Source organism: Pediculus humanus, genomic scaffold (assembly GCF_000006295.1).
Source record: "Pediculus humanus corporis 1103172107502 genomic scaffold, whole genome shotgun sequence".
NCBI classification, from domain to species: domain Eukaryota; kingdom Metazoa; phylum Arthropoda; class Insecta; order Psocodea; family Pediculidae; genus Pediculus; species Pediculus humanus.
Window position 1 is genome coordinate 44,233 of NW_002987118.1, and position 15,230 is coordinate 59,462.

General features: G+C 26.3%; 2 protein-coding genes across 2 annotated transcripts in view; one reads left to right on the forward strand and one right to left on the reverse strand.

Moving 5' to 3' along the window:
• Phum_PHUM158460 (histone deacetylase RPD3, putative) overlaps positions 1 to 304 on the forward strand; it is a gene marked incomplete at both ends in the record, with an annotated part of 2,417 nt that extends 2,113 nt beyond the window's left edge. The window contains 2 exons of the mRNA XM_002424842.1: positions 156 to 180; positions 237 to 304. Coding sequence (XP_002424887.1) covers positions 156 to 180; positions 237 to 304 — 93 coding nt within the window. The remainder of the gene's footprint in view (positions 1 to 155; positions 181 to 236) is intronic.
• A 4,772-nt stretch (positions 305 to 5,076) lies between these two features.
• Positions 5,077 to 14,992, reverse strand: Phum_PHUM158570 (uncharacterized protein; the record flags this gene model as incomplete). Its single annotated transcript, XM_002424843.1, has 30 exons — positions 5,077 to 5,234; positions 5,350 to 5,446; positions 5,522 to 5,700; positions 5,779 to 5,935; positions 6,014 to 6,176; positions 6,241 to 6,391; positions 6,526 to 6,672; positions 6,742 to 6,936; positions 7,035 to 7,184; positions 7,263 to 7,538; positions 7,621 to 7,868; positions 7,943 to 8,168; positions 8,256 to 8,429; positions 8,512 to 8,709; positions 8,777 to 9,011; positions 9,139 to 9,314; positions 9,391 to 9,621; positions 9,723 to 9,963; positions 10,053 to 10,357; positions 10,462 to 10,777; positions 10,846 to 10,952; positions 11,064 to 11,179; positions 11,255 to 11,591; positions 11,681 to 11,865; positions 11,958 to 12,183; positions 12,261 to 12,434; positions 13,454 to 13,765; positions 13,831 to 14,121; positions 14,208 to 14,399; positions 14,884 to 14,992. 30 exons carry the CDS (start codon positions 14,990 to 14,992, stop codon positions 5,077 to 5,079), a joined length of 6,072 nt encoding a protein of 2,023 aa, XP_002424888.1.
• Between the last annotated feature and the right edge of the window lie 238 nt (positions 14,993 to 15,230).

The window sequence follows — 15,230 nt, forward strand, 5'->3', positions numbered from 1 at the left end:
TAATTTAAAATTAAAATAATTAAAAATTAAAAGAAGGAAAGGTTTTAAAATATTACTGCTTTAAAAAAAAAACCTGTAGCAATAAGCGTATCAGGTAAGTATAAAAGCAAAAATTTTAAAGCATTCATGTCTAAAATTTAAATTCAATTTTTGAGGACATGACAAAAAAAATGTTATCAGGTAAATCTTTTGTTTTAACATAAAAAAATTTTAATTCGTTTACTTTTTCATTGTAGAAGTTGAAAAGGAGGATCGAACAGTTCCAGTAGAAGACCTTAAGAAAGACAACGAATCAAATCCTTGATCTCATGTCAAAATAAATTCGGCGTTTTTTTCTCAAAATACTCGTAACAGCTTTTTCGGTTAAAAAAAAAAAAAAAAAAAAAATTTTATTAATTTTTTATTTTTACAATTTTATTTTTAATGATTTTGTGGAAACTTTCGAAATATTTATCACAAGTTTGAAAATACCGTATGTGACATTATTTAGAATGGTTTTTTTTTTTTTTTCTCTTTTTTTTTTTTTTTTTTAATAATAAGAAATCATCGTTGTGTTTCAATGGTTACTTAATTAACCGGAAAAGCGTTGTGAAATCTACGGAAAAAAAAAAAAAAAAAAACAATATGAAAATAATTTTTAATTTGTGTTGACAACCCGTCTTAAATAAAAACTTTTAAAATGTATTTTTTTTGAAATTTAAGATGAGTGAAAAAAAAAATGAAAAAAAATCCGTTTGAAAACGATAAAAAACTTTTTTGGGGAGCCTGGGAAAAAGAAAGATCGATCATTGCATCATTGTTTCATCATTGATATCATCAAAACATCAACAACAACAACAACATTATTATTATTAATAAATATAAAAAAAAAATTACTTATTGTAAGTAGTTTTTCTCTCTCTCTTTCTCTCTCTCTCGAGATGAGTAATATAAAAAATTTTTATATAATCGTAAAAAAAAAAAAGAAAAAAGATGGGGAAAAAAAATGATGTTCGTCTGTCTGTCTGTCTGTCAGGGGTTTTATTATTATTATTATTATTATTATTATTATTATTATTATTATTATTGTTATTAATAGTAATTTAGGTTTTGAATGATTTTTGACGTTTAAATGTTAATATAAAAAAAAAAAAAAAAAAAGTATTAGTTAATTTTGATTGTGAATTGTAGTCGTGGAGAGAATTATTTAATAATTATTATTATAAAAGTAAAGATTGAAAAAAAAACAAATTTTTATAAATTGAAAATAAAAATTTGAAATGATAATAATAATAATAATAATAATAATGATAATTGATTTATAAAAATTCATTTTCATAATGTTTATTATTATTATTATTATTATTATTATTATTATTATTATTGGGGGGGGGGGTGTGAATTTGAACGCCAATAAAAAAAAAAAATAAAGAGAAAATGAATTACAGTATTTTAAATCAATCAATGACTTATTAAAAATAATTAATTAATTAATTAAAATTAAATTATTATTGTAATTTTATTATTATTATTATTATTATTATTATTATTATTATTATTATTATTAATAAAAAGCGACTGATTTGAAAAATTAAAATAACTTTAGTTAAATATATGTTACATAACACTACTGCTCCTGATTATTATTATTAATATTTTTCTTTTTAAATAATGTAATTAATAAATGTGTAAATTATAATCGGCAAATCAGACATCGTCGGTATAAATTTCTTATTAATTCATTTTTAATAAATTTTCCCAAATAAGTAATAATAATAATAATAATAATCAATCAATTAATTTAATTTAATTTAATAATTTACAATTGATTTTGTTTTTGATTTGAATGGGAATAAATAATTTTTTTTTTTTATTGAAAATAAAATTCTTATAAATTTAATTGACCAATCGATTTTTCCTAAATAAATAAAAATAAGGTTTTTTTTTTGTGGGGGGAGGGGAGGTGAGGGGAAGAGGGGTTTCTTTTAAATTTGTAAACGTGAATATTTAATTTAAAATGTTTAATAATAATAATAATAATAGTAATAATATTTTGATATTGTTTCGTTTCGTTTTTTTTTTAAATGTAAAAATTTTTATGTATTTGGTAAAACAAAAATTAATAAGTAATATTAAATTTTTATTTATTTATAACTAATTATTATTATTAGTAAATGTTATTAAACAAAAATTTTCCTTTGATTTTATTTTTTTGTGGTATTATCGTAAATTTAAACAACAACAAAAAAATAATAATAATAATAAATTATTTTATCTATTTACATAACTAATCAAATTCTTTTACATTTATAAAAACAAATGAAATTATATAATTTTTTAAAATAAATAAATAATAATCATAAATTAAAAAACTAAAATACTATTTTTAATAATAATAATAATAATTAATCCAACGATATAATCGATTCTATACTCGACGAATATTTATTATCATTATTTTTATTTATCGAAGATGATGATGATGATGATACGTAATTATGAGGCCATATTGAAAATATTTTTGAATTATTTATTTTTCCTTCGAATATTTTTATTAAATTATTACTTTTTGATGATTTTTTTTCATTATTCGCCATCACTTCTAAAAATAAAATAAAATAAAAATAAGTTTTTACATTAATTATTATTAAATTATTTAAATTTCAATTAAAAAACAAAAAAAAAACAATTATTTATTTATTTATTTAATTTTTTACATACTTACGTTAATAAATTTATTCATTACCGTCAATTAATAATAGTTCATGCGATATATTAATAATAGTTATTAATTAATAAGCTTGCATTTTAGTAAAATAAATAATTTTTTAGTGAATAAGCTATGAATTTTGATTATTTAAATAAATTCTATTAATAAATAAATAATTTTTATGGATTGTTAATGAAGTAAAAAAAAAAAAAAATCAATAGATAATGATAATAACATGCATATTAATGCAGGAAAGCATTATTTGCACACATATGTCAAATATTTTGCAGGAACATACAAAAAAAATTTCCCACCAAATGAATTTTCCCCAATTTTACAACAACTAATTTTCATTTAATATGAAATTTTATAAAACCTTAAGTTAAACCTTTTATGTTTACTCGAGGATAACTAAAGTTAAAAACTTTAATTTAAAAAAAAAAAAAATTCAACTTTCAACAATTATTTTATATAAGCCCACCTTTTGTTATGGAAGGTTCTTCTTTTATCAAAGACCTTATTTGATGAGGTTGTTCTGGTGTTTTCAATATCTTTTCCCTACGAATATCACCAGCCTCCTAAATCACAAATAAAATATTATCTATAACCAAAAACTTATCATATATATATATATATATTTTTTTTATTTAACCTCACTTTCGATCGAATTGCAAAAAAAAAAAAAAATTTATTTTTTTACATTTAAATTATTATTATTATTATTATTATCGTCGTTTTTAAAAGTTTTTTTTTTAACCCAATGAAAGCAATAAGTTGTATAAAAAAAAAAAAAAAATTTTTGTTTTTAAAAAAGTTTTCTTTTTATAAAATATAATAAATTTGGTGATAAAACTTGTTACATCAATCATATTTAAATTTTGCAAACAAGTTTTCCTTTTTTTTTTTTTTTTTTAATTAAAAAGTTTTTTTATTAGTTTTGCCAAGTTTTACCAAGTTTTACCAATTTTTTTTTTTTTTTTAATCTATTATTTATACCCAAAAAAAAAAAAAAAAATGATTTCTTTTTTCTTCAAATTTATAAATTAAAAGGGAATGACGTCAAAAATAAATTAAATGAACTTGATATTATTATTATTAATTTTAAGATGAAATTTTTTTAATATGATTTAAGTGATGGCCTTGTTTTTTTTTTTTTTTTTTTTTTTTTTTGTTTTTGATTTGATTTTGTAAAAATTTTCATCCATTTATTGTTTACTAACATGGCCAAATAATTTTTCATTTTTTTACTTCTATGTCAAAATTTATTATTATTATTTTTCATTAATATCAGTTTTATAATTATTGTTTATATATTTACAATAATATATTAAATAATTTTAATAATAATTAAATCTACAATTTTTTTCTCCCTTTCCCCCTCCCCCTAAACAATTCTTTAACTATACAACTCAACTACAACAATATTTGCAACAAAAATACGATTTCATAAAATATTATTATTATTATTATTACTATTTTAATAATGCTTATGAACTTATATAATTTTATTTTTATTTGTTAATTAATAAAATTACGATAAGGCCTTCATTAAACGCAGTACTTAATAATAATAATAATTATTTAAACATTTTTTTTTTAAAGATCAATTTTTCCCTGAGCTGCGGTAACTTTGTTCAACTTATTTATTTATTTATTTATTTATTTATCTATCAATAAATTAATTTTATTATTATTATTAATAAAAAAAGGTAAACCTTCACCTATTTTATTAATAAAAAGAAAATTTTTTTTTTTTTGTTCTCTCTCTCTCTCTCTTTTTCTAATAATGTGTGTGTGTGTGTGTGTGTGTATGTGTGTGCAGAGACATATTAATTGCAAGGCATGCAGAAATCCAATTCATTAAGCGAAACCTCTGATATTGTTGCTATTGGTGCTCTTCCAATCATCATCATCATCATCATGTCACCATCGTTACGTACCTGATTTACTAAATCTCTTTTATCATCTTCTTCGCTCTTCGAATCCGTTGTTATTTTAGTTTTTACAATTTGCGGTGATTTTTTTTTTTCTATTCCATCTACTATTTTTACTACTGCTTCTTCTTCTTGTTGTTGTTGTTGTTCTCTTTCTCCTTCTTCTACTTTAGCTAATGAATTGGCTGAAATGAATTTTTTTTTTTTTTTTTTTTGTAAAATACATTTTTATTTATACTTTTTTATTCAATTTTTTTTTTTTTTTTTTTTTGTAAGACACTACTACCTCTACTCCTTAACTTGTCTACTTCTTTTCTTTCGATTTCGTTTGGAATAGAAATATATTCACTTTTATTTATTGGCCTATCATTTTTTGGTTTTGACGTATTCGTCTAAAAATATTTTCAATTAAATAAAATGAGAAAAAAATTTTTAACAAAAACGTTTCTGACTTTATCGTTTTTTTTGTTTTACCTTTGAAAAAGAAACAACTTTGACTCCAGGTTTCGAATAGGAAACGTGTTGATTCGGATTCCATAATCTTTGAGCATTTTTCGCCAATTCTTTTTTCTTTCGATATTTTCGATCCGTTCTCCAAAGTTCGTAAATGGCTCCAAGAATTATGATTACGAAAATGGATGATAATACAACAAAAATAACTGTAAAAAAAAAAAAAAAAATGTATATAAATGATAATTTTATTTTTTACGAAGTTAAATAACGTACCCTTTCCAGCTCCTTCTTCTCTTGTTGAACCTTCCGAATATAAGGATTTGTATGGGATTCTCGCCGGTGGATCTTCCACCCAAGCTTTATCGGTTCCCTAAAAATTTTTCGAAATTAAATTTTGTTAGAAAGGCACAAGAGCATAAAAAAATAAATTTCGATGTGTGTTTACCAAACTTATGTTCAGCGACGGTCCTGGACGTGGCTTATTAATAACATCAAAAGCGGCACATTGCGCAGTTCTTATCCCTTGAGAATTTGCAACTAAAACTTTTTCACTTCCCGTTTTTGTAAACAACATGTACTCCTCTAAAGGTTTCATTTCTTGTCCATTTACATCCACTAAAATGTCTGTAAAAAAATTGTGTTTGCATTAGATATAAAATTAAAAACTCATCAAACATTTTTTTCAAATAAATTTCAACTTACTAGCCAAGCATCCGCTGTAACTTTTATAAGATGCAAATCTCGGATCCGTCGTATTCAAACCTCCGATTTGAACTTCATTAACGCTGTTGTGGTGCTCGCTGTTCTCCGTTCTACTTACCATAGAAATAATTTCTAAAGAAACGGGTTCTCGATCAATCTAAAACGAAAGGGAAGGAAAAATTTTGAGTTTCTTTTACATTAAAATTATTTACACGTAATCAAATTAAGTATTTACCAATAACAATGTTTCATTTTCTTTTCTTTGATAATACACGGCGTGACGAGCGCCATTAAGAAAATTCCTGTCAGTTATTGTCACGCCATGAACGCTTCCGCCTCTTCCCTCTTCAAATATTAATTGTCCTTCACCGGTTAAACCGACTAGTAGGTAGTAACTTCTAAAATTATATTAATTTTTTAATTTTTTATGATATAACGATCGTAATAAACGTGAAATCTTACTTTTCTTCGGTTTGAACAATTAATAAAACTGTATTTCGTTGACGAGAGTCACTGCTTGAAAATGCCAATTGTACTTTTATTGAAGACACATCGTCAGTTAATACAAATTGTCTTTGAAGAAGAGATTCTCCACCGAAATCCGCTCCTTTTTCTAAAAAAAAAAAAAAAAAAAGTAATTTATGTAGTATTAAAAAAAATCTTTATTACCGTATTTTTATGTTTTGAAAATTACAATAAATAAAAAGAAAAGAAAATTAAAATAATTTATAAGTCGTGATGAGGTACCTTCATTACAAAATTCACCAATGTACGACGTATGCTCACAGTTACACGAACTTTCTCCTTTTTCAAAATCTTCCATACATATACCTTGATGTTTACAAGGTTCTTCATCACATTTCATTCGGCATCCGGAGACTATATCTCCAATACCTTAAACCAAAAAAAAATTTTTTTTGTTTTAATTTGAATTTTTGGAAAAATTGATTTATTAATTCTTACCACTGTTAGACGTTTCCGTTATTAAGTTATCCAAGTCGACGAGGTAATTTCCGATTTGAAGTCCTCGTATGCAACCTACGTACCCCTTTAATTTAGTAAATTTCGATGAAATTAATGTCAATGGATCGTAACCACCTAAATTTATTTGATAATAATTAACTGGGGGAGCGGGTGGTCTTTGGGGAACCAAAATTTCTGTAATAAAAAGTAGTAAATTTTAAAAATAACCATTTATCCGACTCTATAAATAAGTAATAAATGTCTGATTCGTAATTCAAAAATGAATTTAAAACCTTTTTCCGGATTTAACCACGGCCTATTTGAATAAACCGTGAGTGGTCGATGACTGGATTCGACGGTTGCATTTCGATCGTTTACATGAAGAGTTGTAAAAGTTTCGTTTCTTATTACGGCAACTTGTACCGATTTCCCGCTGCTTATCCCTAAAAATAAAATTAATTATTATTTTATTGAAACTTGAAAAAAGGAAAAACAATTGTTTTAATCACTTGATGCATTACCTGGATATTCGATAACTAAAGTTTTTATTGAATTCCCATCGTTAAATTTAAAAACTACATTTTCTCCACTTTCTATGTATAAATGAATGAAATTATTCAGGTGATCATTTATGTATAAAATCAATGAATTTTGATCATATGTTCTTAAATTAATTAATATATTTTGACTCGTTAAATTTTTCAACACGTCGTGAACTTCCGTGGGTATATTTTGAATGTAATTTTTTTTCACGTAAGATTCCTCTCTTAGAAAAGTTAAAGCTTTTTTATTTATATCTAAAATAAATTTTTTTTTTTAAAAATTATGTCCTTTTGTTTTTTCATAAAAAAATTAATTTTCTTCAAATGTAAATATTACTGGTTTCGCAATGTTCTCCCATGTGTGCCCAAGGATTTTCGCATACACATTCATATTTACTCCAAAGTTCCTTGCATTTGGCGCCATTTTTACAAGGATTCGGATCACAAGTTGGTTTACAATCTTTAATAATTTCTGATAAATGAACACTCATGTAAGAATAAATATCTAAAATTTCTCCATTGACTACCAGACCTCTGAAACATCCTATTAATCCTTGCGTAACTGAGCTTTTTCGTAGTAAATCTCTACATGAATTCAATTAAAATAAGATGAATAAAAGAAATATTAAAAAAAAAAACATTTTTTTTTGTAAACCTACTGCGTTGCCCCTCCGATAAACATGCTTCCTTCAAAAGGTCCAAATTCTTCTTCGGGTAATAAATCTACCATTTGATAATCCGTATTTATCATAAATCGAACGTGATGTTCATTATAATCAATCCAAATTTTTTGCCATTCTCCACCGTTTAATTTTCTTCTAGACTTTATTTCTAATTCTCGGGATCTTCCCGTATTTAGAGTGAAATTAAATGTCAATTGAAAATCTAAAATTTCAACAATTGTTCAGCTTTTTTTTTTTTTGATTTTATCATCTATAGGAAATGTAAATTTTTTTTTTTCTTTTCAAGTACCGTTTGTCAATGCAACCATAAAGCTTGGATAATGAGGCCTAATTGGAGGCTGATATAATAAAATTGCTTTTTCTCCAGTTGTACGAAAGCTAAAAGCTATATCACCTTTTCTCCATCCAGGAACTTCAATGTAAGATTGACTAGTTGTAAATGTGACTACATATTTTTGGGTATCTGAAAAATTACATCGCTACGTTTATAGAATCAGGGCATTACGATATATATTTTATTCCTTTTAATTCTTTACAATGCTAACTTGTTTCAACACATTCTAAAGGACCAAGAGTGATTCTTCCCAAAGCATCCACAGCTAAATCTTTTTGTTGTAAAAATACCATTTGAGTAATTCCTAGACTGCTTGGTGCCATATAATACCCTTCATCTGAGTGCCATTTAGCTTCGGAAATATCATCGCAATTGCATGACTGTAGGGGATTCACACAAGTTCTGTTTACTATAAAATATTAGTTTTTAATTTACATTATGCTATTATTAATCATTATATAAGTTAGACATTTCACCTCCGCAAGGACACGATCCTCTTTTGACATTTCCAATGTAATCAACTGTTTCATTTTTAGCTGATGACACAAACCATGTTGCTGAATGAAGGTCCAAAGGAGCTTTGTAACAGTCATATTTAATGTGTTGACTACAATATAAAGAGTGTGAAATAAGTTCTTGAAGCATTTCAGCTGAAAATTCTCGATATTTGATGCTAAAACTAAAATCCGATTCAGCTGAACTTCTCACATCCTAAAAAAAAATTAAAATTTAATTTTTTTTAAAAACTTGTTTTCCTTGTTAACTTTTTTTATTAATTTTTAAAACACTTATTACGTAAAGGCTAGTCATCAGAAGTAAATAAAAAAAATTTACTTACTACTTGACTTGGCAAATTATGTTCAACAATAGTTTTTGTTGAATCTTCAGTTGATGGGAATTCGCATTTTACATGAGCAGGAGGAAATCTTCCGTTTCCGTCAATGTCAATCAGATAAACATCAGGCTTGGTATACCCCAATAATGCTAATTCTTCGCAGGTTTTTCTAAATTCAGCTGTAAAGTTTTATCACGTTAAATATTTTTTTTAAAATGATTGTTTTTAAAATAAATCTGAAGTAGAAAATTTTACCAAAATGACAATTTTTGCCAATGTATCCAGTTCCAACGCAATCGCAAACAACCCGATCGACATCTATAGAGCATTTTCCTCCATGTTCGCATGCATCGGGTCTCTTACAAGGATCTACCAGTTGACAATTGTCTAAAGAAACATCACCTACTGCATGTTTAGTTCTAACAACGTATCGCGGTTCGACAAATTCTCCATTTACGTAAATAAGCCTCATACAACCCACAAGACCTATAAAAAGTCATTTTTCAAAGGAAAAAATACTTTCAAAGAAATTAAAACTTTTTTCAACTTTTAGAACTTTATACTAAGCTTAAAAGTTCGATACGAACCAATATTACTTTTCCCACCACTTCCGATAACAATTTTGTCTCCTAATTGAAATCGCATGCTGTATAGTTGGCTTTCTTTTTGTTTAAAATCTACGTTGAGTTTTAGGTCACCTTTGTAATAGGATAGTGCAACAACATGCCAAGATCCTCTTGAATCAAATTTTACGGTTGTTAAATGAGTTATGTTTTTTGATAAATCGGGTACCAATTCAAATCTAACTTCATCGTTAACAACTCTAAGCTGAAAGTTTAAAAAAGTAATTAAACCTTGACTTTTAAATATAAACAAAAAGAAAAAAGACTTTTTTTTTTTTTTTTTTTTTTACTCACTAGCCAGTAACCATGGCCATTGGCGGTCGACACGTCGCAATACGCCAACACGCCCATACTACGTGCGCTTTTGAAATCAAAAGAAATATTCAAACTATCGGTTCTTCGATTTTCCCACCACATGTGTGAGGTTGGAAAGGGAAAAGTTATCGGTATCACTTCTACATCTGTGTCGTAAAATTCTGGATCCAACATTCCTATGTAATGAACCTTTGGATTACCTTTTTTTAATTCGTATATGATTGATATTTCATTGAAAAAAACATATTTAAGAGATCCGGCAAAGTTATTGTTAGAAACCAGTCCTATAATTTAAAAAAATTAAATACTCCATAAATGTTATTGACTTTTTTTGTAAACTTATACAGCTTTTAAATATTATTTCATGCCAAAAAAAAAAATCATTAACCTTTTTTTTTTGACAGTTCTGGACCGCCTCCTATATAAATCTCAGGATCAATGTATAAATGATGCAAACTACCAGGGGCGTCCAATAATTTTACTTCATCGTTTAAAGAAACCAAAACTTCTAAACCATTATGAAATATTGTCAAATTGTTCCAATAATTTTTATAAACTTCTCTTCCTAAAACGGAAACAATAGGACCATCTCCAAAGTCAATATCGAGAATCACTGAACCATTTTTTATTGAAGCAGCTATATGATGCGGCTTATCGCCATATTCTCCACTCGCGTAAAACAAGGCGGAATCGTCATAACGGGTCTAAAATTTTTAATAAATTTTATTTTTAGTTTTAAAACTTTTTGCAAATTAAAAAAATAAAAGAGTACCTTAAAAAATAAACTGATTCTATTGACTTTAGAATGTACTCTATCTTTCCAGTCGTAGACACGGTAGGAAACGTAAGATGATCCTCTTAAAGTAAGTACGGTTGCAGCTAAAACGAAAAAAGGCATTATATGTGACGAATAAATTTTTAATTCCTTTTACTAGAAGGAAATTAAGAGTTTAATTTAATTAAAATTTTATTTTAAGATATCTAACGTACTATACACGTCACAATGTTCTCCTTCGTATTGAGTACCGAAACAATCACAGGTTAAGTCATTGTAATGATTTACACATCTGCTACCAACAAAGCATAAATTGGCTCTGGTTCTGCACCTGCATAAAAATATAAATTAACAAAAATTAAAAAAAATTTCACAAATGCAATAATTTAAATTTATTATAACTTACTTATCAATGCAACCTTCCCGAACGTTTTCGTGTTTTGTGGCTATTAACGGAGTTATCGGTAGCAGTTCCAAAGCTGCTTTACCAGCCCTCAAAACCACATTTTTTATACAACCAACAAAACTTTCTATTATGTATTTAACACCGTGAAGTTTTTCCTCCGGGCTAAGACCACCAATAAGAACCACAGATGTCAAATCTGATGTCACGCCATAATTATGATATGGATGAAGCCCCTGAATGTTTGTTTCTGCGATTTTATCATTTACTTTGGCAACTAATCTTGCATTGTGAACATCTATCCGAACGGTTACGTTTTGCCAAATATCTCTATTAAGTCCTATTAAAATGAAATTGATTTTAAATTAAATTATCTGCAAAATCGGCTTATTTTATTGTATAATTTTAATCAATTTGTTTTATTATTACCTTCGCCGACAATAACAGAAGTTGAATGTTCCCCAAAAACGTGAACAACTTTTAATTGTCCTTTTTCTACAATCACATACAAAGCATAGGGATTGAGTCCTTCAGGCCTATCTTTAATACTGTGATACACTAGTAAACCGTGGGGTAATTTCGTTCGAAATTGAAAAGAAATTTCTCTGCATAATCTAATAATGAATAAGTTTGAATTTCAAGTTTAATTTTTAAGCAGTTAAAATAAAAATATTTAAACCTTGAAAAAGGTGCACACCATCCTTACCGTAATTGGAAAGTTGGAATCTGATTGCTGTCCAATTGAATGAACGCATTGTTTCGTGCAAACATAAAAGTTTTCAAATATCCTGTGTCCCGAAAGGTTAATTCTTCACCTCTTTTCGACACTGGTAGTGAAGGTTTTGTAGGTCCAATTTTCACCCATTTTCCATCCACCCATTGATCACTAAATGGACGTTTGAGTTTATTTCGAAGGTACGGAGGTAAAGTATCTATAAAATGAGCATTAATACACTAATAACTTTTGGAAAGAACAAAATAGGAAGAGAGAAAAAAAATGGCTACTTACATTCGTGGCCTCCGACACATACATGCATGCATTCAGCTCTAGAATCAAAGCGATTAGCATTGCCCAAGCATCCTCCATAAATAAAAGTTCGGCAATCTCCTTCCGAGGAATCAAAATACCATTTATGCATAAAATTTTTGCAAGTTCCTTTGTAAGGTTTTAAATTACATATATCTGTTAAGCATGCGAATAATATTATATTAATCTTACCTCTTTATCTTTTTGGCGGCAATGTTTTAATTAAAACAAACCACTGAAATATTAACATGTAATACAATGTTTTTATAAATATTCAACATCTTACCCAAACGAGCAGAATGAAATTGTGAATCATCAAAAATTACTTCATTAGTTTTATTTTCCGTTTCTACTGCTGTGTAGCTGCTTTCCTTTGGTTTTTTATCTGTAACAACTACATAAAACAGTCAATGCAAATTGTTTGCAATTAAAAAGAGTTTAAATTCACTTATTATTATTATTTTTATTAAATTAAATAAATTGTCACTAATTATTTTAAAATATCACTTTTGATAAAATTTTCTCATTTCATTTTATTACATTGCTTTTTTGCATATTTGCACTAAAAGGACGCTTTCAAAATTATTTGCTGTTTGTAAAAAAAAGAACTTAGTTTTCAAATTTCGGTCCTAATTGTTTCGGAAAAGAAAAAATTGTTTCAGAAACGTCAGTTTCATGTTTCACGTTGCTGACTTTGCATTTCGCGATAAATTTTTTTTCATCGAAGGTTGTTCTTTTTTTTTCTTTAACTGACAAAATTACATTTCTCATTAAATATTAAGTAATTAGTTTGTTTTATTAAAAATTGTGATTGTTTTATAAAAAGAAAATGGTTTAGTGCGATGTAAATTTCGAATTATTTTAGTTATAAATTTAAATTGTGCAAAAGAAAATGAAAAAAATGGAAAGATCAGTGAAACGTGTTCGGTGTGTGTTAACTTGAAAAATTTTCTATAGGATACACATAATTATTGCTTGTCCGTTAAAATTGTTGCAAGGATTGTCAATGGATTGGAAATTCGTTGAAATCGGTGAGTTTATGATTTTTTCGTTTAAAATTTACAGCAAATAACAAAATCTTAACTAAACATAACCAAACTTTAAAAGATCATAAAATTTTTTTTTTATTCGAGTTTATTACTTTATAATATTCAAGGAAATTGTTGTTTCATTACCTTTTGTGCCAACACATGTATTTACACATTCGTCTCTGCTATCAAAACGATTTCCATTTCCTTTACAACCTCCGAAAACAAAAGTATCACATGTGTTTTTTATCTTATTGTAATACCATTTGTGTACGTAGCTTTGACAACTTCCATAATCAACATCTAATTCACAAACGCTGTGATGTTTTAAAAATTTTACTTGAGATGCTTGGGTAGTAGTTGTTGTAAATGTTGGCGTTGCCTCTTCATTAAAAGTTTTATTATGTTTCCTTACATCTTCTTGTTCTATTTTCTTTTGTACGAATGGTGGCAAATCGACTGGTAAAAACGTTTTATTTTTTAAATGTGCTTTACGTTTTACATTTGTATTTGTAATTACTTACCATTATTGTTAAGACATTTGTGACGACATTCAAGTTCACTGTCGAAACGGTTTTCATTTCCTTCACAACCTCCGTAAACAAAAGTTTCACAATTTTTTGTTTCTTCATTAAAAAACCATTTATGAACAAAACTTTGACAACTTCCGGAATCGGGAGATTGTTCACAGACAGGTACTTGAGAATTTTTTTTTTTATCATAACTAAGTTTTGGCAGCCCTGATGCTGGCGTTGTTGTCGTATGAGTCGAATAATCGTGTTTATCATTTGGTTTTAAAAAATTAGAAAAATCGTCTGTAATTTTAATAAAATAGTTAATTGGATATTTTTTTCTGATAAATTTCAATGGTAATTCGTTGAAAGAAGTTAATTATTGTTACCTGTTGTTTCCAAACATGTTCGAAGGCATTCATATTCCGTATCGAATCGATTTTCATTTCCCCCGCACCCACCAAAAACAAAAGTATTACATTTTTGAAGATCCGAATCAAAATACCATTTGTGAACATAACTTTGACAAGTTCCAGGATCCAAATTAAGAAGGCATCTACTTTTAATTGAACTTCTTGTGTCTAAATCAAGTTTTAATAAACGTTTTTAAATAAACTTTAATAATAATGTGCATACACGCCATTCTCTATCGTTACTTTTCTAATACTTATCTGCATTAGTTAGTTATGAGGAGGGAAAAAAAATTTATTTTCATGCAAAATGTAAGGCAGCAAAATTCATTCGCTTAAGCACGAGGAAAAACAGGTCAAAAACAACAAAAAAAAAAGTAAAAAATAAAACAATAAAATAAAATTTTATAAAACATAGAAAAACTCATTTAAGTTTTTTTTTTCAATTTTTATTAAGTAAATTAACATTTGAACCTTGAATTAATTTTCAAATGTAAAGTACGGTGTGTTTTTTTTTTGTTTTTATTTTTTCATGCAAAAAAAAAAAAAAAAAATTTTCCTCTTTATTTAGATTACCAAAAAAAAAAAAAAACAAAAACAAAAAAAATTTAGCAATGTATTGTGTAATAATTTCCAGTAAAAATACAAATTTTACCTGTTAATACGGACGGAAATGAATTCATTGAATCAGATCCCGTCATGGCTGGATGAAAAATGCTTAAAAATAATATTTTAAAAATAATTATTTTATTATTGAAAAGCATTTTCATTTATCTCTCTCCCTTTGTCATCAAACAAACAAACAAACTTTACACGCGAATCCACAAATTGAAACACAAATTTAAATTTTTTTAAATTGGTAATTTTTTAATCGTTCAAAAAAAAAAAAATTTTTTTCTTTTTTAATTCTTAATAATTGTTACAAAGTCACTCATTATTATTATTATTATTATTATTATTAATTTCGAAGAGAGAAAAAAAAACAAAAAAAGTTTTTCTCAT